The sequence below is a fragment of the Macrotis lagotis genome, chromosome X, assembly GCF_037893015.1.
Source record: "Macrotis lagotis isolate mMagLag1 chromosome X, bilby.v1.9.chrom.fasta, whole genome shotgun sequence".
NCBI lineage: Eukaryota > Metazoa > Chordata > Mammalia > Peramelemorphia > Peramelidae > Macrotis > Macrotis lagotis.
This window is the reverse complement of record NC_133666.1, coordinates 667,979,220-668,005,069: the sequence shown is the minus strand read 5'-3', so window position 1 is coordinate 668,005,069 and position 25,850 is coordinate 667,979,220. Positions and strand designations below refer to the sequence as shown.

Below are 25,850 nucleotides of genomic sequence, written 5' to 3'. Positions count from 1 at the left end.
AAACTTGGTGCTTAATTATTGAGAATGATGATTGATGTTGTCCTTTATTGTCAAAGAAGATCATGACATTAGGGAGGTGAATCCGTGACAAGCAAGTGAATTGGATTTGAGGAAGGGGATGCTGTGCTAAGTCACCAACCTCTCTTTCTCCTCCAGAGCCAAATGGGTCCAACGTCCAGATATGAAACAGGATGACTGGAGATGGCCCAAGTTGTGAGGCAGTCAGGGTTAAATGACTTGCCTAGGGTCACCCAGCTAGTAATTGGCAAGTGACTGAGACTTGATTTGAACTCAGGTCCTCCTGACTCCAGGGCCAGTGCTCTAACTACTGCATTATATAGCTACCCAATAGTCACTTAATAGATTCTCACTGATTGATTTATCAGAATTTGGTTCAGAAGGGAGCAAAAGAGGGAATCCTGAATTCTGTCATTGTTGAGTGCAGTCTGCACTGGTGCCATCTCTCATTAGTAGGAGGGACCTAGCTCTGTCTGTCCTGGGGACTGCCTTCTGCTGGCAAAGCCTGCATCTTATCCTTAGAGAAGGCCCTCCATGGCATCTCAGCTAATATACCCAGGCACAAGGATTTCCTTGACTCATAATTAGTTTTGAAAAGTTCATTGGATCCATGGGGCCTTCTTAGCTACCAGGCCTGGAAAAATTTGGAACCTTGATTCTCATTAAGAAAAATACCAATTAAAAACTTGTGCAAAATCAAGTCACTTTTTACCAGTGCCTTTATTTTGTAGATGGCCGGAGTTTGTGCAAGGGAATAGAAACCACCCCAATTTTATTTGGAGAAGATGCTGTATCTGGATGCCTCTTGGAAATTAACAGTGATGATAACTGTATCCAGCTCAGGTGAGAAGGAAAGTCAGTGCTTTTTGAGTGGTTGACTAAAGAGTCATTAATTGGATCCATTGGATTGGCTTGCTGAAGATTCATTAAAAGGTATTAATGTGAACCATAATTCATAGTGGAAGAGAGGCCACCAGTGCAAGGTGGAAACAAGGCTGGATTTGGAGTCTGAGGAACTCGGTTCTAGTTTAGTCCTAGCTCTACTTGGGTGACCTTGGAAACCTCATGAAGCCTTTCTGTTCTGTAAAATGAAGAGATTGTACCAGATGACCTCTGAGATCCCTTTCCATCTACAAGTCTATGAGCCTGAGTTATACAACCAAAGTCTATCCTGTCACTCAACCAGAACAGGCCTCTTAATCTATGGGTAGCCAGAGCTGCCCAAAGCAGGCCAGAGCTAGGAGCCAGAACCCAACTAGAAGTTTAATTAATGTCAGAGTGAGGAAAATGATATTTGCAAATGGAAGCCTCTTCTTCATCTTACCCTGCCCAGAAGGAAGGCTTAGATATATACGTCTCCCAAGTGGGCTGGATCAAGACATGATTCTCTGTAGATCTGTTGCTGCTGTTCTTTGACAGGCCCAGGATGGACTGCACTGGCCTGCCTGGGTCCTGCCGGAACAGTTCTTGGGTTGACTGTCTTCAGTTGTGGGGATCAGGATTACTCGGCAGGGGACAACCAGAGTCCTGTGATGGGAACCCAGATTCAGGATTCCCAGGAATAAGGAGCAAGGGTTGTGAATATGTAAGAGGCAGGCTGGATGTGGAAAGTCCTGCTGCTGGTCAAAGCCAGACACCTTGCCAGAGGACAGGGGGTTACTGTTAGGCCAAGTCAAGACCTCTGGCCCATCGTGCCGGGGAGCGGGACATTTTCACCGGATTTTAACATTCTGAAATACAGCCAAATCAAGGTTGGTCAGGATTCATGAGGTATTTGTAGAGCAGTTTCTTGGTGTGTCGGTTTGCTGGGAATCAAAGTAGTCATTGGTGCCACCTTCAGCCCAGGCCCCCTTCAGTATTTGTCCTGTTGGTTGCTGACTGTCCCACTGACCTTTACAGGACTTACCTTGGGGCTGGGCTACTGCCCTGCCCAGTAACATCGAGGGCACTGACCACGTGCCACATCTGATCCGGAAGTCCCTTTCCCAAAGACTGGCACTGAGGCTACGGTGAGGAAAGAGAAGATGGGTTTTGAATGGGTAGAGAACTGGGATAAAGTCACATAACTCTGACAGCCTGTGGGTGTCCTGAAGGATGTTGCCAGACCTGGAGTCAGGAGGACCTGAGTTCAAATGTGGCCTCAGCTGTGTGACCCTGAGCAAGTCATTTGACTCTGTTTGCCTCAGTTTCCTCATCTGTAAAAGGAAATAGAGAAGAAAATGGCAAACTCTAGTATCTCTGCTAGGAAAACCCCAAATAGGGTCAAGAAGAATCAGAAATGACTGAACAACAATATCAATACTTCATTTTGGAACTCATAGCTAGAGCTGGAATGACCCATCTCCTCTTCTTACTGGCTCATTTACCAGTGATATGTCTTTTACCTCCATGCCAAAAAGCAGAAAAGGACTTCTAAAGTTATATTGTCCAAAACTATTCATCTTTCTTCTTCCTAAATCTGTCCCCCTTCCCAGTTTCTTCATTTCTGTTGATGGCCTTTGTATAATGTGAGGAATAGGTAAGGTAGCCATCAGTGCTCCCTTCAAGTGCTAATATTCTCTAGTCAAAGGCTTTCTCCAGTTCTAGCATCTGTATTATAAGTTCCCTTCCTCTCTACCAGACAGTGTTGTAACATTCTACTTTTGAAGTCATTCCATTTTAAAATAACAAGTTTACCTTTGACTCCTCCCTGACCCTCACTCCCCACAACCAAGCATGTTCTACTACCAACGTCTCCCCCCCTCAGTGGACCATCCCTTGTAACAAAAACAAAAGTGAAAGAACATTCAAAAGCAGTGTAACAAAACTGAACCAGTCTGATGGTGTAGTGCCCGCCACAAAAAAAAGGTGCAAGGTGCATTTTCTTATCTCTGTTTTGGGGTCAAACTTGACCATTTTATCCAACACTAAGAAGGTTTTTTTCCTATCCATCCCTTCCTTTCTACTCACAATGCTATTACTTCATTTCCAACCCTTATAATCTCTTTGGACTATTTCCAAAAGTTAGTAATGGCCTCTTAATTAGTCTTCATTCTTCCAGACTTTTCAATTAATCCATTTTTTTGTTCCCTTTGATGTCAGAGTCAACTTTCAGATGACCAGTCTAGTTATGTTACTTTTTAACTTGAACGCCATCAATTGTAAAACACCAACTCATCAACCTGGCATTTCAGATACTTCACACATCTGACTTTGAAATACTCCTCTCACATTATTTCATGATTCTCTTTTCATTTACCCTGGGCTAAAGCCAAACCAGATTAGTCCCAGTTCCCCAATCCTAGCTCTCAGTCAACCTGCTCATGCTGCCCTCCATTTTCTCCACCTTCCCCAATCTCTGGCCAATTTCAGGGTTTCTTGCTTTGGGATGTCTTCCCTGATAACTCTCAGCTAGGTCCTAGCTCAAAGTGACTTTTCCTGTCTACTTAATGATATGAAATATCATTATATGTTAAAAGTATGTATTTTATTGATCCATTGTTGGTAGAATTATGAACTGAGCCAATCATCATTCTATCACATTGGATCACAATCATGTTCTAACTTGTATTATAGTTGTTTGTGTATGTTTCATTCTCCTTTCTAAATTATAAATTAAGGCAGGACAGAGAGACTGTTGGTACCCCAATGCCTAATGGGGAGCCTCTACACAACTGGTATTCAGAGAAGCAATTGGATATAGTATAAAGAGCAGGAGGTCTTTCCCCTCCTAAGCCACAAGTTTGAATCCTGCCTCAGGCACTTGCTGTGTGACTTTGGCCCAGGAAGTTAATGGCTCCCTAACTCAGTTTTCTTCAGTAAACTGAGGATAATAAAACTTACTTCATCAGGATATTTTAAGGAAAGTACTTTACAAAACTCTATAGAAATGTGAGTGATTTTCATGAATATATATTTTCTCTAGGTCCATCATAGGAAAACTCAACAAACAGCATGCTGGCATCATTACATCATCATTATCATAATAATTGACTTTATTTGACTTTATATGATGTTTTCATCTTTGTAAATCACTTCACATACATTGTTTCATTCAAACCTCAAAACAACCTTGTAAGATAAAGTGCTTCAGGTGTTCATTATATCCTTTTTTTGGGTAAGACAGTAGGATTAAGTGACTTCCCAAGATCACACAACTAAGTAATTATTAAGTGTCTGAGCAGGGATTTGAACTCATGTTCTCCTGACTCCAGGGCCAGTGCTCTATCCACTGCGTCCCCTAGCTGCCCCCTTACCACATCCTTTTGACAAATGTGGACACTGAGGCTTAGTGAGATTTTGAGACTCACTTAAGATCCTATAGCTAGTAAATATTAGAGTCAGAATCTGAACTCAGGTCTTCCAGAGTTCCAGTTCTCCATTCACTATATGGAGTTTCCCAACTTAGGGTATGAGAAACTTGTCTAGGAGGTTCAGGAAATATTTAGTAAACAATATTATCTAATTGAAATTAATTAATCTGGTTTATGTCTTTTGTACATATATAAGGTAAACTCTAAAATCCATACAGATCGACTAAGGGGTGTGTGGAAAGCTTACTGAAATCCTCAGAGGACTGAAATCCTCAGAGGATGTGGACTGGCAAAGTTGGGGACCCTGGCAATCCCAAATTGCTGCTTCCCAAGATAATTTAAGATATTTCTAATGCAAGTACTGATTAAATACAACACTTAAACTGATCAAATAAGACTAGAGTCTGGGGTCTCTTGGCTCTGAGTTAATAAATGCTTTAATCTCTCTTGCAGGGAAGACGTTACTAACAGATTTCTTTCATTAGTACAAGCTACTCATGTGGGCAAGAAAGGCAACACAGATTATCAGAACATTAAAGACTGGCTGAAAATAATATGTAAGTTAAAGCCTCCTGGCTGTTTCCAGCATAAGACCCTTCATCTGCCAGCTGTATATTTTTCTTTACCTGGAATGTTCTCCATCTCATCACCACTTCCTGGTTTCCTTATCTTCCTTTGAGTCTCAGCTAAAACCCCACCTTCTGCAAGAACCCCTTGTGACTTCCCTCTGCTAATATCTCCAGTTTACCCTGTCTGTACTCCTCACTAGCCTGGGAGGTCCCTGAAAGCAGGGACTCATATTTACCTTTTTTTGTATTCCCCCAGACTTAGCAGAGGGCTTGGTGCATAGTAGTAGTCTCTCAATAAATGTCGGACTGACTAGAGCTGTAAAATAGTGTAAATGTGTCAACTGTCATTTGTAGCTTTCATGCTTCCATTATACTTTGTGGAGCCATTGGTTGAGCTGGACAAGATATCCTTAGGCTAAGACTAGAGTGAAGGCAGGGCTGGTGTAAGATTTTTTGTTCACAGATGATTATGCACTCAATGTAGCCTCTTGAGGTGGAGTTGCAACAGAGAATGGATTGATTCCCTGTTACTTGTACTCATTTTGGCCTGATAGTTAACACCAAGAAAACAGAGGTTCTTCACTAGCGACCATGGCATCATCTGTACATAGAACCTCAGTTCTAGTGAATGAAAATATTTAGAATGCTGTGGATAAGTTCACTTCCCTTGGAGTGTACTTTCTAGGGATGTGCACATAGATGATAAAGTTGATGTATGCATTGCTGGAGCTAGGTCAGTTTTGGGGAGGTTCTGAAGGAAAGTGTGGGAGAGAAAAGTTATTAGACTGCCCATCAAATTGAAAGTCTACAGAACTGCTGGGCCGACCTCATTGTTGTATGCCTGTGAAACCTGGACGGGCTGTCAGTGCCATGTCAGGAAACTGGATCACTTCTATTTGAATTGTTTTGGGAAGATTCCAAAGATCATCTGACAGGATAAGGTACTGGACACTGAAGTCCTTTTTCATACTGAACCTGCCAAGCATTCAAACTCTAAAGCAGAGAGCTCAACTGCTATGGGCTGTCCATGTTGTTTGAATACCAAAATTATGCTTACCAAAAAGACTATTTTATGGAGACCTCCTATAAGGACATTCTTGAGGCCTCTCTGAAGAACTTTAGTAGTAATTACATGACATGGGAGACACAGGTAAAGAATTGTTCAGCACATGTACTTGCATCAAAGAGGGTTCTATGCTCTATGAGAAAAGCAGAATTGAATTAGTTCAAAAGAAATGTGAGATGTGCAAACTTAGAGCCCTTTCCCCTCCAGATATTCATGGAGACTATCTGTGTCTGATCTGCAGTAGAGTCTTCTGAGCTTGTGTTGGTCTGATCATTCACAGTTGGGCACACCATAACTTGACCCCTATACGGTGCTGTCAGTTTTCCTCTTCAAGCAGGAAGAATGAATAATAATCACAGGCAATTGGTTAGGCTGTGATGATCCTAAGAACCAGAGAATTTCCAAGCTGGAAAGGACCCTGGGGCCATGAAAGCCCCCTTAGAGTTGAGCAAGAGGGCCTTCTCTGACAGCTCTGAACAGTACTCATCCAGCCTCTTCTCAAAGACTTCCAGGGAAGAGGAGCCTGTGGAAGCAGCTTTGGATGGAGAAATTTAGGGAAAAAAAAATCACAGAGTCATTTGTCCAACCCATCTCACCACAGAGAGACAGGGAGGATTGTAGATAGTGTGGACAAGGTTGGAGCAGGAACATGCTTTGGGGAGCATTTCACCTGTGCACTTGGGCATGGGGAAGTCAAGATCCATGCAGAAGCACCACTGAACCCATACGAGGTCACTGTAATGGGGACAGGTGCTAGCTGGCAGTTTTGTCACCCACTATTGACTCACAGATCTAGGGCAGAATGAGAAGGGAATTTGGGGGTTGGAGTGATGTTCTCGGGTTGTGAGGCCTTGGGTGATGTACAGAAAAATGAAGAAGTTTGGAAGCCACCAACAGCGGGGCTACAATTTATCTTCTAAGTCCAGACCTTCCAGTGTCTAGTCAAGTATACAGAAGAATAAACAAGGCAGGAATCCTTGATCAAAGGGAAGCCTATACTTTTTCAGCTCAGAGCAAGCAGAACTTTACAGTTGGCTGAAGTGGAATTCAGAAGCATCTCTTATCACTCACATTCAAACCCAGATCAAAAACTTACAAAGTTCATCCTACAGGGTAGCAATCAGATTTTGTTTTGAAACAATCATTTTGAGAACATTGAAAGCTTGCAGGTCAGTACCCCAAGAAAGCAACAACAGAATCACCCCAGATCTATCTCTCCAGAACTGCACAGAACCCAGCCCTAACATCAAGTCAGAAGTCAGGAAGTAGACTGGAAGAATAAGCAAACAAGAAAAGAACTCTACCATAATGAGCTATTTTGGTGGCAGAGATGCTTAAACATAAATGCAGAAGAGAATAACTCTAAAACATCTATAAGTAAATCCTCAGAAAAAATACAGGTTAGGCCTAAACTTGATTAGAATTCCTGAGAGAGATGAAGCAAGTTTTTAAAAAAAGATTTATGTATCTATAGAAAGTGACAAAGCACTTGGTGCTGATTGGTCCATTGCTCATTCAAAAGCTGACTGAAATTTTCTAGATTATATGGCATGAAGAGGTTACCCCGCCCCCCAAGAATTCAAGGATGCCTCCATCGTCCATATCAATAAAAGGTAAAGGGAATAGGTTGTCCCATGGCAATGACATTAGTTGTTGCTGGTAAGATTCTTTCCAGAGTCCTCAATAGGCTGATCTCTCACTTTGTAGATGATCACCTCCCTGAGAGCCAGTGTGACTTCGGAGAGGGTTGAGGAACAGTCGATAGGGTGTTTGCTGTCTGACATCTCCAGAAAAGTCAGGAACAGAACAAAGGTCTGTATACAACATTTGTAAATCTGACCAAGGCTTTTGATACCATCAGTCATGAGGATTTATGGAAAATTAGTCAGTATTTGGTTGCCCAGAGAAGTTCATCAGTATTGTATGTCAATTGTATGATGGTGTGCTTACCTGGGTTCTGGAAAGTGGACGATGCTCTTGAGATTTCCTGATCACCAGTGGAATGAAACAAGATTGTCCTTGCCTCCATGCTTTTTAGCATGATGTTTTCAACCATCTTATCAAAAGAAGATGACCATGGTCTCAAGGTCAGCTACTGCACTGATGGTAAATTCTTCAACTTGAAAAGGCTACAAGCCAAGACCAAAATAGAGTGAGTGTTGGTACAGGATCTTCTCTTTGTAGGTGATTGTGCCCTCAATGCAGCCTCTGAAGCTGAGATGCAACAAAGTATGGATCGATTCTGTGCTGCTTGTGTTCATTTTGGTCCAATAGTTAACACTAAGAAAACCCAGGTGCTTTCTTAGTGTTAACTATTATGTTGGACAGCACACAGCATATCGACTGTTTCTCAACACACCATCCATATGTGGAACCATCGATTAGAGCAAATGAAAAGTTTTAAGGACTGTGGACAAGTTCACTTACCTTGGTAGTATCCTTTCCAGGGAGGTCCACATTGACAATGAGGCTGACACATGCATTACTAGAGCTAGCTCAATATTTGGGAGTCTCAGAAAGAAGTGTGGGAGAGAAGAGGTATTAGACTGACTACCAAACTGAAGGTCTACAGAGCCAGCCTCATTGCTAAATGCCTGTGAAACCTGAACAGTCTACCAGCACTATGTCAGGAAACGGAATCTCTTCCATTTAGATTGTCTTAGGAAGATTGTGAAGATCACCTGGCAGGTTAAGATACCAGATACTGAGGTCCTTCTCGAGCTAAACTGCCTAGCATTCCAACATTAATTCCATTAATTCCAACAATAGACTGGACACGTTTTTAGAATGTCAAATGTATGATTCCCCAAAAAGACCATTTTATGGAGAACCCATACAGGGCAAAGGCTCACAAGGGGGTCAGATAGAAGTGATACAGGGACATCCTGAAGGCCTTATTGAAGAACTTTAGAATTGATTGTACAACCTGGGAGACACTGGCACAAGACTGCCCAGCATGGCATGCCCTCATCAGTGATGATGCTGTGTGCTATAAGGAAGGCAGAATTGAAGCAGCTCAGAGGAAACATGACACATAAATATAGAGTAAGTATCCCAGGTGTTCACATGTACAATTTGTAGCATTCCAAGCCCATATTGAACTGATCAGGTGGATATGCTATAACTCATCTCTAACTTAGTGATGTCATTTTGGCTTCTTCAATAACAAAGAAGAGAACCATAACTATATATATACATATATATAACATATATATACAAATACACATTGTATATAATTTTATATATATGTAATTTTATAAATGGATTGACAGCACTTAAGGGAAAAATTGGAAAAGAAATGAGAGCTTATGGAAGATAGAAATGGAAAAGCAAGTAGCAACTTGACACACAAGATTTAGCAATTCCCTTTTGCAAGGAGCAGAGAGCTTGGAATATGTTATTACAGAAGGTCAGAAAGTCAAAGATCAGGGTTACAAACAAGAATAACTTTCTCATCAAAACTGAATATAAACAAACAAAAACTAAAACAACCAAATGGAAAAGAAAAAGACCTTAATGACATAGAGACTTTCAAGCATTCCATAGGAAAAGACCAGAAAAATGTTGAACTAAAAACACAGGAATGAAAAGACACACAGAAAGATAAATACACATGAACAATAATAAAGGACTAAATATAATGGCGAGTTGGCAGGAAAGAAAGGAAGGAAGATTAGGGAAAATTATCTTGCATAATGACATAATGAGGGTGTCCAAGTGGGTATCTGTACAAATGAAGAGAGAAAGGGCAAGAGCAGCCAATAACTTGAAAAAGAAGGAAGAATATATATATCTATATATAGATATATATAGATATAGATAGATATATATATAAATATATAGATATAGATAGATATACAGAGAACTGGCTACAGAAATATATTTCACTCAACAGTAATATAAGAAGGGGAAAAAAGGTAAAGGAGAATTAGATGGAGGCTAGGTTAAGAGGATGATTCATCTAGTCTTTTAAATTTAATTGTAATCAGAATTATTTAGTTTAGTTCTTTTTTTTTTTAGGTTTTTGCAAGGCAATGGGGTTAAATTGCTTGCCCAAGGCCACACAGCTAGGTAATTATTAAGTGTCTGAGACCGGATTTGAACTCAGGTACTCCTGACTCCAGGGCTGGTGCTCTATCCATTGCACCACCTAGCTGCCCCCATCTAGTCTTTTTTAAAATCTTTTTTATTATTTATTTTATGTTTTTTCCTCAAATACATGCAAGGGTAGTTTTCTGTATTTATCCTTTTGCAAGTTTTTGAGTTCCACACTTTTCTGCAATCCTCCCTTCCCTCTACCCTCCCTCCATGGAAGTGAACAATCTGATATAGATTGTACATGTACAGTGATTCATCTAGTCTTAAAAAAATTAATTCTTAGGTTGTGCAAAAATATAGCTTGTTTTGAGGTGGGAAAGAATGGAAATCTGAGGGGGTTCCTATAAATTGGGGAATGAATGACTAAGTTATGGATTATAAATATGATGGAATACTTACTGTGCTCAGGTACCTGGTGGCACAGTGGAGAGAGTACTGAACTTGAATTCAAATCTAGCCTCAGATACTTAATAGCTATGTGATCCTGGGTAAGTCATGTCAACTCTGTTTGCCTCAGTTTCTTCGACTATAAAGTGGGGATAATTATAGAAGTGAGATAATATTTGTAAAACAGTGTTTAGCATAGTGCCTGGCCCATGGTAGCTATTATATAACTTCTTTTTTAAAAAAAAAATTATTTATTTTTAATTTTACAATTTTCCCCCTAATCTCACTTCCTTCTCCCTTCTCCCCACAGAAGGCATTCTAGTAGTCTTTACATTGTTTCCATGGTAAGAGATGGCAAAATTACATAATAAGATAATTTTTTTTTTTTTAAATCAAAGGTAATAGTATTGGTCTTTGTTCAAACCCCACAATTCTTTCTCTGGATACAGATGGTATTCTCCATTGTAGATATCCCAAAATTGTGCCTGATTGTTGCACTGATGGAATGAGCAAGTCTATCAAAGTTGATCATCACCCCATGTTGCTGTTGGGGTGTACAGCTTTCTTCTGGTTCTGCTCATCTCACTCAGCATCAGTTCATGCAAATTCTTCCAGGCTTCCCTGAATTCCCATCCCTCCTGGTTTCTAATAGAACAATAGTGTTCCATCACATACATATACCATGATTATATAACTTCTTAATCTTTTCCCCTTAATGTAATAACTAATCAGGATTCCAGAGGACTGGTGATGAAACTCCATCTGATAGAGAGATGAAGGACTCGGAGGGAGTCAAATCATTTTTGGATTTGGCCAATGACTGTACTTATTTGTGATGGATTTTGCTTTTCTTGTGTTCTCGGGAGGGTGGGGCAAGGGGAGTAGTTGAGAAGGCATGATAAGTAGGTAGATCTTGGCTGATCAAAACAAATAAAATATTTTTAAAAAATAACTTATAGGGGCAGCTAGGTGGTGCAGTGGATAGAGTACTAGCCCTGGAGTCTGAAGGACCTGAGTTAAAATCCAGCCTCAGACACTTGATAATTACCTTGCTTTGTGACCTTGGGCAAGTCACTTCATTCCATTGCCTTGCAAAAAAAAAAAGTAAAAAATAACATAACTCCCAGGTCTGGTGAGAGAATCACATGTAAAAATGTACACAAAATACTTTTCAAGCCTTTTAAAAAAAAAAAAGAAGAAAAATGTGATCCTCTGGTTTTCTACTCTTCCACTGGCAACACTGGGGAGAGTTAATTATTGTGATCTTTTTTGTAACATATTATTCTTGGTTTCAGTCAGTCTTTGTACCTATGAATTTTGCTGTCTCATGATTTTGAGTTTATAAAATTATCAGGTTTACACTGCATTAAAAAGATGTTTTTCATTATTCTTTCAGAAGGCATAACTTGTCATTATTCTTACAGGGGAAGATAAACCTTTTCCTGTGGAAAACATAAAAGGCAACTGCACTGATGTGCCCACTGTGATGACTATCCGCTTCCTTATTTCTAATATGGATAATTTGGAAGGGGTTCCTCAAAATTCGATAATTGGCACAGAAATCAGGTAAGCCACTTGGGACTGCGCTATGTGGGAGCAAGAGAATGACAGAGATCAAGGACCTGAAACCCCAGACCCTCAGACTTAGAAACATCCTGCGTGGACAGCCATTCAGTTTGTCTTTGACTCCAGGCTGGTAGATGTACCAAGGGATCAATCCTAGTCTGCTCCTTCTGCTTGGCCAGGGCCTAGCTTGGTTTGAGATAGATGAGAAAGAAATTGAAACATCCATTGAAAAAGTGAATGAAAAGACCAACAACCATCACCATAATGTGTGCTTGTCTGTTGTGAAAATTTACATATTCTCATCCAGAGTCGATGGTGACTAGTGACTGGGATTTCTCTCTTCAGCTTTTCTTCTGTCACCTGGAAATTTGTTCGTGGGATGGTTAATGCAAATAAGCCAGCACATCTCCCTATCAGTGTCTCAGTCCAGTTTATTACATTACCTTATCAACCACTCAAGCCGCCTACAAGGTAATCATCTCACTGCCATTTGAATGTTTGACAGTATTAGGAAGGGAGATCATCCATGCTTTTAAAAAGAAGAGACATTTGATGGGTATTGTGGATAGATGCTGGCATCAGAGTCACAAAAATCCAGATGCCAGTCCTGCTTCTAACATTTCCTGGCTCTGGGACCCTGGGGAGGACTCAGCTCAGCCTTATGATCTTATTTTACTCCTCTATTTAAAAAAAAAAAAAAGAGGGGGGCTGGGGTGGATGAGACAAACTCTGTGGTCTTTTTTTTAAACTTTTTATTTTTATTGAATTTTACAATTTTCCCCTAATCTTGCTTCCCTCCCCCCCATCACAGAAGGCATTCTGATAGTCTTTACATTGTTTCCATGCTATACAATCAAAATTGATTGTTTTGAAACATCATATCCTAAAGGAAAAATAAAAGATAGCAAAATTACATAAGATAACTTTTTTAAAAAAATTAAAGGTAATAGTCCTTGGCTTTTGTTTAAACTCCACAATTCTTTCTTTGGATACAGATAGTATTTATTCTCTGTCACAGATACCCTAAAATTGTCCCTGATTGTTGCACTGATGAAATGAGCAAGTCCATTAAGGTTGATCATCACCCCCATGTTGCTTTTAGGGTATACAAGGTTCTTCTGGTTCTTTCATGCAAATCCTGCCAGGCTTCCCTGAATTACCATCCCTCCTGGTTTCTAATAGAACAATAGTGTTCCATGACATACATATACCACAGTTTATTAAGCCATTTCCCAATTGAAGGACATTTACTTGATTTCCAATTCTTTGCCACCACAAACAGGGCTGCTATGAACATTTTGATACAAGTGATGTTTTTACCCTTTTTTATGATCTCTTCAGGGTAGTGATATTGCTGGATCAAAGGGTATACACATTTTTATTGCCCTTTGGGCATAATTCCAAATTGCTCTCCAGAAAGGTTGTGGATGATCTGGGGTCCTTTCTTGCTTTCATATCCATAAGTCTGTCACCTTCTAGGATCCTTTGAATTTTTGGTTCCCTTTCCTATGGGGATGTCAGACCCCTCTGTCTTGGTGCTATCCTGGCTTTACTACTTCCCTTGGTATCTTGTAGTTTCCAGATCAGTCATGCAACCCATGATTGTACCCACAATGACGTCTGCTGGTCGGATCTTCTTTTCCCCTTGACTGAGAAATATCAAGGTAGGAAAGATACCAGGCTACCATATGGTCTTCTCTTTCTGTCTTTAACTACCTGAAAAACTTAGTTTGTCTTAGTGGTGGTGGTGGTGGGGGGGGAAGGCATCAACAATTCTCAGCATATTCAGAAGACCACTCTGGTGCTTTTTAGGGGCTGATGAGGGCAGATATTTGGTTAAATAAAAAGATGAGGATTTCGTTTTCATTTATATTTGAGGTTTTCTCATTTAGTATTAGATAATAAGGCAAAGGAGTAAGCAAGTGTACAACCAAGCCCTCACAAGCTGGCCAGCTGCTGGGGAGGCTTTGAAGACCGAAGGGAGAAAAACTGACATTCTGGGGGACTGGGGGGGGCTACACCTGCCCATAGAAATGAAATTTTGTGTGTGTGTGACATAAATACATATATGGAAACATGTTTGATTCATAATATCACATATATCATCTATACATGAGGTGGGGTTTTTGGGAGAGGAGGGTAGATGTGTATCCATTCAGGAGTGAGCTCAGGCTTAAAGGTGAGGAGGGAGGGCATCCCAGGCCTGCAGAGGGAGATGAAATGTTTGATCAGAAACTTTATCAGATGAATGAATATTGTGCCAGAAGCCTGGTAAAGTGAACTGGAACCAGATTGCTAAGGGATTTAAAAGCCAAATGGAGGAGTTGTATTTTAATCTAGAAGTAATAAGGAGCCACAGGAGTGTCTTTAGCAAGGGAGTGAGATCGTTAGAACCGTGCTTGTTCCTGAAATGTTGGTGGTGCTGTTCAGTCATTTTCAACTCCTCATGACCCCATTTGCTGTTTTCCTGACAAAGATCTTGGAGTGGTTTCCCATTTTCTTCTCCAGTTCATTTTACTGAGTAGGAAACTGAGGCTAACAGACTTGTCCAGGGCACACAACTAGCAAGTGTCTGAATCCAGATTAGAACTCAGGGAAAGGAGTCTTTCTGACTCCAAAACCTCCAATTTCAGGGCTGTAGCACTCACCTGGAATAAAAAGGTTAATAAATTAGTATAATGATCTATGTAAACACTATATAAACAGACGTATTTAAACCTTTTGCCTCTTTGTGCTTGTATTAACTCAAGATATGCTGCCCAGATAAAGAGAGATAAAGAGAGAGCTCATGGAGGCTCAGTTGGCTAACCCCAGATTGCAAGGGGTTGGCTGAGTGTTGATTGCTTTACCTTATTCTCTTCATTTGTTTACATTTGTGTTTATTATTGAGTCCTTTTTGGACAGCCTCTTCTTATCAATTAAGCTCTGACTAAAGTCCCCAGAGCCCGAGCCCCTGAGTATTGCTAATGTATGTTTTCTTCCAGGAGAGGCTCTCTACTCCTCCTTGGCCAAAGCCTTGTTGCTGGCCTTTGTCTTCACATTGATCTTGTTCCTCAGTAGCCCATTGATCCAAATCATCTGAATTTGGGAGTTTTTCTTCATCTAACTTCAGGGAGTCTTCAGAGAACATCGACAGTCCCTGTGATCAGGAGTTGGGGCCTCAGAGGAAAACATCACTTAGTGACACTTATCCTATTTACTTCTGTAAAAAAAAAGGTGATATTAGTTGGTTTCTAAATGTCATTTGCTCCAAAATCTGGCTACCAGCCAGTTGAGTTTATTTTCAGCTGTAGTAGCTCTTGAAGACTCTTCTAAGTAGGGCCTGTCTTTGAGAGGGGTCTTGGGCTTCCCCAGTGGAAGTGATACTCACACGAGGAAAATCCCAGCCCCTCCTGGAAGGGCTGAAATTAGCAGAGCTGTCATTGGTGGAAACTTTGGCATCCTTACAGTGACTTGCCCAAGGCCACACAGTTAGTTGGTTATTAGCAGAAACCCCTAAAATAAAATGCAAAAAAAAATCTGTTATTTAAAGAGTTAAATATGTATTCATAAACTATAAACATTCTGCTTATGGTCATCTCCTTAAAGGACCTCTTGTTTTAAGTAAGTGAGAACTGTTGTTTTTTTCCTTCCAAAAATACAATTAGATGTACATCACTTTCTTAGGCAATGTTTACTTTAAACAGATTTTGTATAGTATGAATAAATTTATTTTCTTTTTAAGAAATTCTTTTCTCCTTATTGATGTCCTGTTTATATTGCAAAAATAGCTGACATTTATTCAATATTTTAAGATTTGCTAAATGCTTTTTATTGATTCTATAAGGCAGGCAGTACAAATATTTTATTATATTTCATGTTACATTATATTATTTTATGATGTCACATATCATATATTATCATGTCTAAATATGACAATGGTCAGAGAGGTCAAGTCTCTTTCCCTTTATCACAAGGCTAGTAAGTATTTTTATTGGATTGGATCCCAGGTCTCCTGGATCCAAATTTTGGCCTATGTGTGGAAAATTTCTAGTGAGGACCTCTCAGGGTTAAAGAAGAGTTTATGTCAAGAAAAACCTTGCATTCTAAGGACATCCTGCTTTTGCAATAAAACTGGTACAACATCATGACCATGAGAACTTTGTTATTACTATTCCTAGTCAAAATAAGTTATACGAGTTCATCAGGACCTGATCATCCCACCATCCTGTGAGAGACATAGTTTGAAAATATTACATTACTTTCTTTGCATCTGTTGCTAGGGTAGATTTCTGTGAATAGAATGTACCCCACCCCAACTCAGCCTTTGGGCTGAAGGGGAAGAGGGTTGGGGGGAGGGAACTGCAGTTAGAAATTATATAAACCAAATTGGTTGTGCTTTCATTGTGGCTCTCTGACTTGAGTGTGCCCTCTATCGAGTAAATAAAAACTTTATGTTGCTCAGACCCAGTCTCTGAAACTTGTTTAGTGTGTTTTTATCACACACAGCCTTTTACCCATTTACTATATCTCTTGGGGATCTCAACAGCTATCATGGTTCAGTGATTACCTCTATGCAGATCATTCCCAATGCATGTATCTGTCCCTAGTCTTTTCCCTTGAGTTGCAGTTCCAAATAGCCAATTACTATTCAGTATTTCAAAGTGGATGTTTAGGACACTTCTCAAACTCACAATGTCCTAAACTGACCTTATTATCTTTTCTCACCAAACGTCCTCCTTTCTGTTGATGACAGCCACATTCTTTCAGCCTTCTCAGGTTTATAATGTTGGCTTTCCCCTTGATTCCTGGCTCTCCCTTCCCCTACACAACCATCCGCTGTTGCCAAATCCTGTTTTTCCTATTTCCGTAGCATTTCTTTTATCTGACTTTCTCTTCATTCAGGTCATGACCTCTTCTCTTCTCCTCTGGACTGCTGCTACCCGAGTCCTGTTCTTAAGGCATAGGCCTAGCACTGCCACTGCCTGGGGACTCCCTCTTGCCCCCCCCCCCAGATAGATAAAAAAGATAAAATAGAAACTCTGTTTAGCCTTTGAAACCTTTCCCATTTGACCCTAACCTGTTTCCTCCAGAAATCACTCTCATTTCCCTCTGTCATCTCACTGTTCTGGTTTACTTTCTGTTCTTCATATACATCTCTCCATCTCCCCTCTAGCCATTGCCCTGGTCTCCCCCTTGTTCCTCATTCTGCCCCATGGTGTCCCCTTCCTCATCTAAAATGCAGCATCTTAGATATCAATCCTTTCCCTGTTCTCCTGTCCTCTCATCCTAGCTGTCTGGTCATCCTTTGCAGTGGTTCTCTTTCTGTTGATTCTGTATACGCATGTTTTGTCTTCCCCCTTTCATGGTCAGAACTTTGGCAGGAGATATTGTTTCCTCCTTAGTACTGGTGTCTCCACCATCTAGCCCTTGCTGGGAACACAGGAAGGCCTTAATAAATGCTTGCTGCCTGAAGTGATCATCTCTATGTATCGCCTGCCTTAAAATAAGGGGCTCACACAGACAAGCACCTGCCACTAGACTGAGCTTCTGGGGAGTCAAGCCAGCCAGAGCCTCTGAAGGAGAGACATGAACCAGACAAGTCCAGTCTCACCAGGTCTGCCATCTCTTTTCAGAACCTGATGGAATCAGGGAAGCGTGGAGTCTTGGGAAGCACAGCTTCCAGTCAGCACTCACACTCATCAGCCTGAGAAGCACACAGTAGGAGCTTACAGTAGGTGGGATGGAGATGCAGATTGGCAAATGCTTGATGAGTCTTCTCTCCCTTTCTGTCTTCTTCCTTCTCTTTCCTTCCATCCTCCTTTCTTTCCTTCCTTCCTTTCTCCTTCCCTTTCTTCCTTTCCCCTTCTGTCCTTTCCTCTTATTTCTTTCCCTTCCTCCCTGCTAACAGGGACAGGCTTTTCTTTATACCTTTCTTCCATGCTTGCTTAGCACAATGTAAAAGGTCCTTAAATAAAAGTGTGTTGACTTGATCACCCGAGAGAAATTTACAGGATCCATTCTAATCACAGAGAAAATGACAGGAGAATAATTTGAAAATCGTTGCTTTCAAGTTTGTCATTTCCAGCAGCATTAATTCTCAGTTTATCCTAAAAGAGATTGGGGGAGGGGGTAGGGCCTTAGGGAGATGCCCTCTGGACTCTTCTGTGGTCTGTGGTCTTAATTGAATGAGGTCAGAGCACGGTGGGCAGTGGGGCTGAGTGTAGGAGGGGGAGGGCAGTGCATTCTAGTGCTAAATATGAATTCAAGAGGGAATGTTTAAAAATTGCAGCCTGCATGTGATTCATCAATTTAGAGAATGGGGAACTGAATTGATTATAGTACATGGAATGAGCAATGGAAAACACTTCTCATAGAAGGTCTTTGTCAGATAATTATATCTCATAGTGGAGGAGATCATTTATCTTGTATTAATCTATATTGTTAACCTGTATCTGCTGAGATAACTAGTATTTTGTGTTAAGGGACCAAAGAGCCTGGAGATTCCAACCCTATTATTCCCCTTCCCTCCCCCCTTTTAAAAATACTATCTTCAGTGACAACTTTCAAATATACTTCTTCCCTCCCAAATTTCTTGCAACAAAAAATAAAAATAAAAGCAAATACAGCCAGTCCAATAGTATATGTAATGCTCTATTCCCATAGCCCTAGGCAAAGAAAGGGAAACATGAAGAGTCCATTGACATTCCTCTCTGACCACCCCCTTCCACCTAGGTGAAGTCTTGGTCAAACTTGATGGTCCAAAGAGAAGGGAGGTGTACCTAAGCTTTCCCCGGAGGGTCTGTCTGTCTTTGTTTACATTTTATAAGGTTAGGGTGACCTGATTTTTGTAGCTGGAGATCTGGGTTCTCATGCTCACCTGATTCCTGAGAAATAGAAACTGAGGCCTATGGCTTAACTCATTTAGCACTATGTTTCTGAAAAGTCATCATTTTTACCCCTCACACTATTATAATTTAATATATAATATATATGTTATATAATTGGCAGTGTTTGTATCTCTGTTGGGGCAGTGTCCGAAGCTTAGGAAGTGTTGAAATAATACTTTTTAAAAAATCATTCATTCATTGTTGGTTAGGTCTTCTCCTAGGATCAAGCTTGGTTATTATTGTTATGACAGCTGAGGTTCATTTTTCTTGTACTTTATTTTTACATTTTCGTGGCCATTTTCTGGCTTACCCGACTGCCAAATACAAACTCTTAAAGGAATTGATTGTCAGCGTCTCCGAACCCAGTTCATATTGTATTACATTCAGCTGTGGAAATGAATGCTGCTCTCCCCTGTTCTCTTTTTGACCTGGGGGGTGGGGTCCAGTGACCCCTGGGCCAATCCCGCCATTCTTAGTCCCCTTCTTCCCTTCCCGCTAGCCCGGCCTGGGCCGCTGGCCAGCTCCACCAACAATGTATCAGTGCTCCTCTTTCCTGAGCCTCCCCGACACTGCCTCTTCCCTTTTCCGAAGCCCATTGGCTACAACTTGCTACAGTTTGCTACAACTTGCTACACTCTTGTACATTCCCACAACTCGGGCAACTGCGGCCCGGAGGGGGGACGTCACTGGCCCAGGTGGAAGGTGGCCCGGGCTGGCAGGGATTCGGGTCCCGTCCCCCGCAGCACCCCGCTCCCTTCCGGTGGGTCACCAGCTTCAGGGCACTGAGTTTTCTGTGCCTTCCCAATAAAGAGGCGCCCCCGCGTGGGGGGGCCCCGGAAGCGCTGCCCCCCCAGCTCGCCCTGCGCCCCACTCTCTCCGGCCCCGCAGACCGCGGGTCGGGTGCAGACGGACCCCCTTGGCGCCTCCCCGGAGGCCCCCGACTAAAACGGTAGTGGCCCGTACGGGGATCGAACCCGCGACCTTGGCGTTATTAGCACCACGCTCTAACCAACTGAGCTAACCGGCCCTGAGGGACGCGGCTCGCGGAGGGCCCTTTAAGCCGCCGCGGCTGTCATCGGCGCAGGCCCGGAGCCCATTGGGCGCCGCCTGCCGGGGGCCGGGCTGGGCCGGGGGCCCGGGCCGGCCTCGGCTTCCGGGGCCCGCCCCCGGCCGCGCCTGCCGGGCGCCCGGCTCCCACGGTGATCGCCGACTGTTTATCGGGGCAAAAAAGGGCCCCAAAGTTTCCAAGTGTCTTCTAAACTTCGCCGCGGAGGGTCAGCGCTCTGAGGGCCCCCGAGGCGCCTAATGCTTGCTTGTCCCCCCGAAGCCGGACTGCAGGCGTCCCGGGGCAGGACGAGGGTTTTGTTTCGGTCTCGGCATCCCCACTACCCTGTATACAGTAGGCGCTTAATAGGGCTCTAAGCATGAATGGGGTCCCCCTCCCTCCCTCCCCCAAGCTCCCAAGGGCAGGAGCAACGCCTTGGGAGGGAGGGGCTCAACCCCTCCAACCAGGCTGCATTCCCGCCCTGGACCCGGGGCACGGGAGCCAGCAAGCGCTTACTAAGTGCTGGTGGGAGGGATGCTAGTTTCTCCCCAAAGCGCGTGAGCCCAGGGCCGGGGTGGGGGGCCCCCAGGATGGCTGCGGGCAGGCCCCGCCCCACTCCCCGGTCCATAAGCACTTATTAGGCGCCCGCGGCTGTCAGCCTGCAACACGGACTGACTCACAAGCCCTTCAGGAAGGGGGGCGGCTCCCCCGAAGCGGGGGGGCGGCTCCCCCGAAGCCGGGGGGCGGCTCCCCGGAAGCGGGGGGGCGATTTGTTTTTGCCTCTTGCCTCCCCGCCCCAGCATCAGTAGGCGCTTACGAAATGCGCGCCGGGTGGATTCGAACCCACGGCCTCGGACAGGACACAAGCATGAACAACTCGAGAGCGTTCCGGCGCAGAGGCCCGGGCTCGTGCCCTTGAACTTGGGCGCCGCGAGCTAGGTGGGAAACTCGGGGAGTCCCGGCTGACTTGGGGACCGAGGCCGGGGAGCTCCGCCCATTGGCGGCGGGGGGCGGGGCCTCCTCCTCGCCGGCCTATCGGCTTGCTCCGGCCTCCAGGCGCTCCTCCTCACCCCGCCTGCTGCGGGCAAGGGGGCGGGCCCGCTTGACGTCATCGGCCCGACCCCTAGGGGACCCGGAAGCGGAACCGGCTGTCGCCGCGGGGCGAGGGGGCTGGGCTGGACAGTGAGGAGGAGGCGGCGGCGGAGGAGGAGGCCGAGGCGGAGGCTCGGGCGGCGGCGGGGCGGGACGCAGAGGAGCCGCGGGGAGGCGGGCGGGCGGGCCCATGCTGCGAGGCCGCCGCGGGGAGGCCGCCGCGGGAGGAGCGCCGGGCCGAGAGCGAGCGCCGCGGGCCGGCCGCCCATGGGGTCCCTGTTCCGCAGCGAGGCCATGTGCCTGGCGCAGCTCTTCCTGCAGTCCGGCACGGCCTACGAGTGTCTCAGCGCGCTGGGGGAGAAGGGCCTGGCCCAGTTTCGGGATGTGAGTACCGCGGGCCGGGGGGCCGTGGGGTGAGGGGTGGGAGCGGGCCCGACGCCCCCGGAGCCGGACAGCCCGCAGCCGCCGGCCCTTCCTCGCGTCCGCCTTCGGGGAGCAGCTCCCTGTCCGCGGTTGCCGAGTGACGAGGTGGAGGCACGGGGGAGCGGAGGCCAAGCCCGGGCCGGGCAGCGCCGGCGGCCGGCGTTCCAGCCCGCTCCCTCGCCCGCGGATGTGGCCGTGCCCCCGCGCTGCCCTCCCTGCCCGCAGCCGAGCCACAGCCGCCGGGCAGCTGCGCCGTGCTTGGCCCTGGAGGGTACCAGCGCGAGCCCCGCGGCCCCGTGGCTCTGGCCCAAGTAAAGTTCTCGGCGTTTCCCCGGAGGAAGGAAAGTGACTTCTGTGCGAGTCGGCGGGACCAGGGCTGCAGCTTCTCACTGTTTTCCTTTTGTCTCCTAGCTCAGCTCGGCGGGTTGGATTAAATGATACTTTGGGCCGGTTCCTCTTAATGCTTCTATAAACTCGCACTATCCAGCAACCGCGGGTTTTCTGATTTCAAGGAGTTAGGGACTGTTTGGATCATTTTATGAAGGGGAGTCATCAGTCAACCTCTGCGGCCTTGGGGAAGAAGTTGTTTTCATAATACTGTGTCCTAGTGATCCTACGAGGACCAGTAGCCTCCAAAATATAGCCCTAGATAATTGAATAAACTGATTGTGGCATAAAGATTTGAAGTATTGTATGTTCAGATGTTGGAGAATGTTTTAGTTTAAGCCACTTATTCTACACCTAAGTTCTTGGTAGTAAAATGACACCCACAATGGAATATTTTTGAATTTTAGAAATGTTTGTGGAATTTATAAGATTTTATACATTTTATAAATCCTAGAAGGCTTTGTTTTACCAAGTAATTTAAAATTTTATGAAATACTAAGTGGAGGCTAGGAGAGACAACTATTGTATATTCTTTAGAACTAGGATTTTATTTCTCAAAAGACTGCTACTCCAGTTTTGGTAGTAAAAATGATAGAGCTTTTGAAAGTATTAATAGCTTGAGTGCTAAACCCAAGATGATATAATTTGGGGTCATAGATCATTTCTGTTTATGAACTCAGACTGAATAGAAATGGGTAAATACTGTAAAAAGGCTCATGTTTTTAAAGTGTTGCCCTAGAAAACAAACTTAGCAGTATTGCTGTTAGAATAGTTGTGGTTAATGATAGGTTCTCAATAAGTTCGTAGTTGTATACAGAGCTCTTTGTATAGGCCATTTGTCTTTTATTGAAGATACTAGGTTTTGAGAATTAAAATTGTCAATTGAAGAGATGAGCTAACAGTAGTTCTGTGTGACCTCTGAGGACCTCTCCAACTTGAGATTTTTGATCCTATGACCAAGCTCTAGTGTGTTGGAATATTTTCACCAATTATTCCTTTTTATGATTTCCATAAAATAGGAGTGATACTTTCTTGTTTAAATCTTTCAACTTAAGTTATAATTTGAAGATGTATAGGTTTGAAAGGAGCATTCTTTATAACCAGCACTGTATTTCCTCTACCTCTTATCCTTTTGCTTTTGCAAGAATAAGTTGTCTTGGGAATTCAGAGATGGACATATATAATTTTAAGAAATGGTTGTGAAGTCAGAATCCCAACTGACACGAAATTGAAAGTTACTCCTAAAACTGATTAAACAGGACCTTGGATCAAGATTATTTTCCATTTGGACTTTGGTTCCTGGAAGCATTTTCTGAAGATATCCTCTCTACCAGAGTACTCATTGTGTAGTTAGAGGGCAGGGTAATTGATAGAGTGGGAAGAGTGCCAGTCTTGGAGATAAAAAAGTTTTGATTGAAGTCATGATGCCAAACTTTAATTTTTGGTGTGATCCTGGAAAATTCACTTAGGATTATCCAATAATAGTTTTAGGAGGTAAAAGTTTCTTTAAAGACCTTCTAGTTCAGCTTCTTCACTTTAAAGGGCTAGGTGTTGCAGTGGATAGAGAACTGGTCTTGTAGTTGGAAAGCCCTATGTTCAAATGTGCTAGTTATTAGTTGCATAACCCTGGGCAAAGTCATTTTTACCCTTTGCCCGCCTTAGTTTCCTCATCTGCAAAATAAGCATAATAATAACCTCTACCTCTCAGGATTGTTGTGAAGATCAGATAAGGTATTATTTATAAAGTATTTTTGCAAACCTGATTGTTAGCATTCTAGATGAGGTTCAGAATGGGTTAAGTAATTTGTCCCTGAAGTCCAGCATCCTCATTTGTAATGAAATTACAGTTACAGAGAAGTTGCACATTATATTGATCTAACTGATGAATTTTTCCATACTCCAGTCTCCCCACAAAATTCCTGATAAAATCATCCAAAAAAAAGTTTATAGCTCTATAAACTTTAAAAACATTTTGCATTATCTCTTTCCATTCAATTCTTACAATGACCCTGAGAGGCAGGTTCAGTGTATATTATTATCCTCATCTTATAGGTGAGAAAACTGAGATTCTGAGAAGTTGTGATTGTCCACAAAGCTGTGAAATATGAGGAAGGGCTTTAGGTGTTGGATTCTTCTTGACTCTAAGCCCTCTAATCATTTCACCCCATTTTACCTTTTACTCTTTTTTTAATAACTTTTTTTTTCAAATAACAGGTACTTAAGTTCTTCCATCCCTACACCCACTCCCTCCTTATTCATGGGGAAACCTCATAAAGAAATATGCACAGGCAAGCTAGACAGATTTCTACACTGGCCCTTTCTAAAACTCTCCACTCCTGTCCTTACAAGATACTTGTAAGGAACTGCTTCCCAAACCCTAAGTTATTATATTCATGTGAGTGGCTGCTATTAATTTTCTTATAGCATTGGAGGAATAGGAGAGTTTCCTTTCTGTATAAATAGTAAATAGTTTAATTGGGCAGTTAATGACAGTTTTTCCCCCCCTCCTCCCCAGCTCAACCAAAATGTAAGCGCCTTTCAGAGAAAATTTGTTGGGGAGGTGAAGCGATGTGAAGAGCTAGAACGAATATTGGGTAAGTTTTCATCTCATTTAACTTCAGATTTTTATGAAGGCAGAGGTGAGAGGGAGACTGAGGGAATTAGTGCTTTGGGGAGTCTGCTGTCATTTACATTTATTCACGTTTAAGATATTCTGATATCATTGAGAGTGTTCTGAACAGGAAGAATATTCATTACCCTTTGATTTCTTGTTTAGAAAAATTCCTGGTAGTTTTGCTGGAAGAAGCTTCTCATCCGTGGAGCCAGACTCCATGATATCTACAGTGATAACTTGTACTTCTTATTTTGACCCATTCCAGCAATCACACAGACCAGGCCTTTCCTCCAAAATATTTCCCTCGGAAAAACATTAAAACAAACCACTTAAAGTTGTTGCAACTGGTGGCACATGTCCCTTCTACTTGTATTTAGAATCTGCTAACGGGAACTTGGATATATGATTTAATAGTAGTTTGTACCAATATTGTCTATTATGTTATACAGTTATAATGAGCTCTATTGATACGTGGGACATACTAATAAACTGAGAAGTTCAGTCTCTGGTGTGCTAGGGACTGGACAAATGAGATCTGCGGGATTCAGTGTTGCCTGCCCTCATGAAGCTCACAGTCTAGTAGAGGGCTGTGACAGACACAGAACAGTACAGAATCCTGTGTTATATTTTGTGGCTTAGACAAATACAAAACAGTCTGGGGTGGGGTAGAGACAAAGGGAGAGAAAGGGAACTTTCCATGGAAAATGTGATATTTAATTTGATCCAGACTCACACTGTGACTGAATGCATGCTGGTTCATTGCTTATTTTCTGGACTTAAAAATGGGATTAAGCTATCTGGCAGAACTCTGAAAGATATTCATTCTTTGGGGATTTAGATTTTTTTTTGGCTCAACAAAGGTTTGGGTGTAAGAATGTTCTGATTTACCACTTAAGTATGTCATTATTGTATTTTGTGAATTTAAACATAATGAATTTGTCTTATACCATTCCTTGGATTTCTCCAGCATATTTAGTGCAAGAAATTAAAAGAGCCGATATTCCTCTTCCTGATGGAGATACCAGTCCTCCTGCTCCACCTTTTAAACAAGTTTTGGAAATGCAGGTAATTTTTCCCAATGAGATTACTGAATTTAACTCTAAATTTTTCACGTTCCATAATTAACTAGAAAACTATTACAGTCAATTCTTATTCATTTGTATGTTTTTATCTATAGTATATTGACCAAGATAAATATTAATTAGAGGCCAGTTTTTCCTCTTCCACTAAGCATACTTTAACTGCTTTTCTTTTTCTTCTTTTTCTTTTTACTTTTTATAGTTTCTTGAATAATATTTTATTTTGTTTCCAACTACATGTAAAAATCAATTTTTAAATTTTATTTTTTAAAATTTTAAGTTCAAAGTTTTCTTCCCCACTTTTCTTCCTCCTTCCTTGAAACACAAGCAGTTTGATATAGATTA

The 25,850-nt window shown here is 42.7% G+C and overlaps 2 protein-coding genes and 1 non-coding gene across 6 annotated transcripts in view; 2 read left to right on the top strand and 1 right to left on the bottom strand.

Annotated features, from left to right (window-relative positions):
- Positions 1-16,463, top strand: part of TCTN2 (tectonic family member 2) — a 39,785-nt gene extending 23,322 nt beyond the window's left edge. Inside the window, exons 13-18 of one of the 3 annotated variants that reach the window (XM_074205420.1) lie at positions 750-861; positions 4,764-4,867; positions 11,855-11,996; positions 12,342-12,467; positions 13,572-13,660; positions 14,981-16,463. In XM_074205420.1, coding sequence (XP_074061521.1) covers positions 750-861; positions 4,764-4,867; positions 11,855-11,996; positions 12,342-12,467; positions 13,572-13,660; positions 14,981-15,078 — 671 coding nt within the window. In that variant the 3' untranslated portion in view covers positions 15,079-16,463. Of the gene's footprint in view, positions 1-749; positions 862-4,763; positions 4,868-7,652; positions 7,758-11,854; positions 11,997-12,341; positions 12,468-13,571; positions 13,661-14,980 lie in introns of those variants that run through there. The other 2 variants (XM_074205421.1, XR_012472248.1) reach the window with 2 other exon arrangements.
- Positions 16,464-19,818: 3,355 nt separating this feature from the next.
- Positions 19,819-19,892, bottom strand: TRNAI-AAU (transfer RNA isoleucine (anticodon AAU)). Its single transcript has one exon. It is a non-coding gene; the product is annotated as a tRNA-Ile (tRNA).
- An 841-nt stretch (positions 19,893-20,733) lies between these two features.
- ATP6V0A2 (ATPase H+ transporting V0 subunit a2) overlaps positions 20,734-25,850 on the top strand; it is a 45,039-nt gene continuing 39,922 nt past the window's right edge. The window contains exons 1-4 of one of the 2 annotated variants that reach the window (XM_074205419.1): positions 20,734-20,849; positions 21,290-21,386; positions 24,328-24,406; positions 25,394-25,491. In XM_074205419.1, the coding sequence (XP_074061520.1) occupies positions 21,297-21,386; positions 24,328-24,406; positions 25,394-25,491 (267 nt within the window). In that variant the 5' untranslated portion in view covers positions 20,734-20,849; positions 21,290-21,296. Of the gene's footprint in view, positions 20,850-21,197; positions 21,387-24,327; positions 24,407-25,393; positions 25,492-25,850 lie in introns of those variants that run through there. The other variant, XM_074205418.1, reaches the window with a different exon arrangement.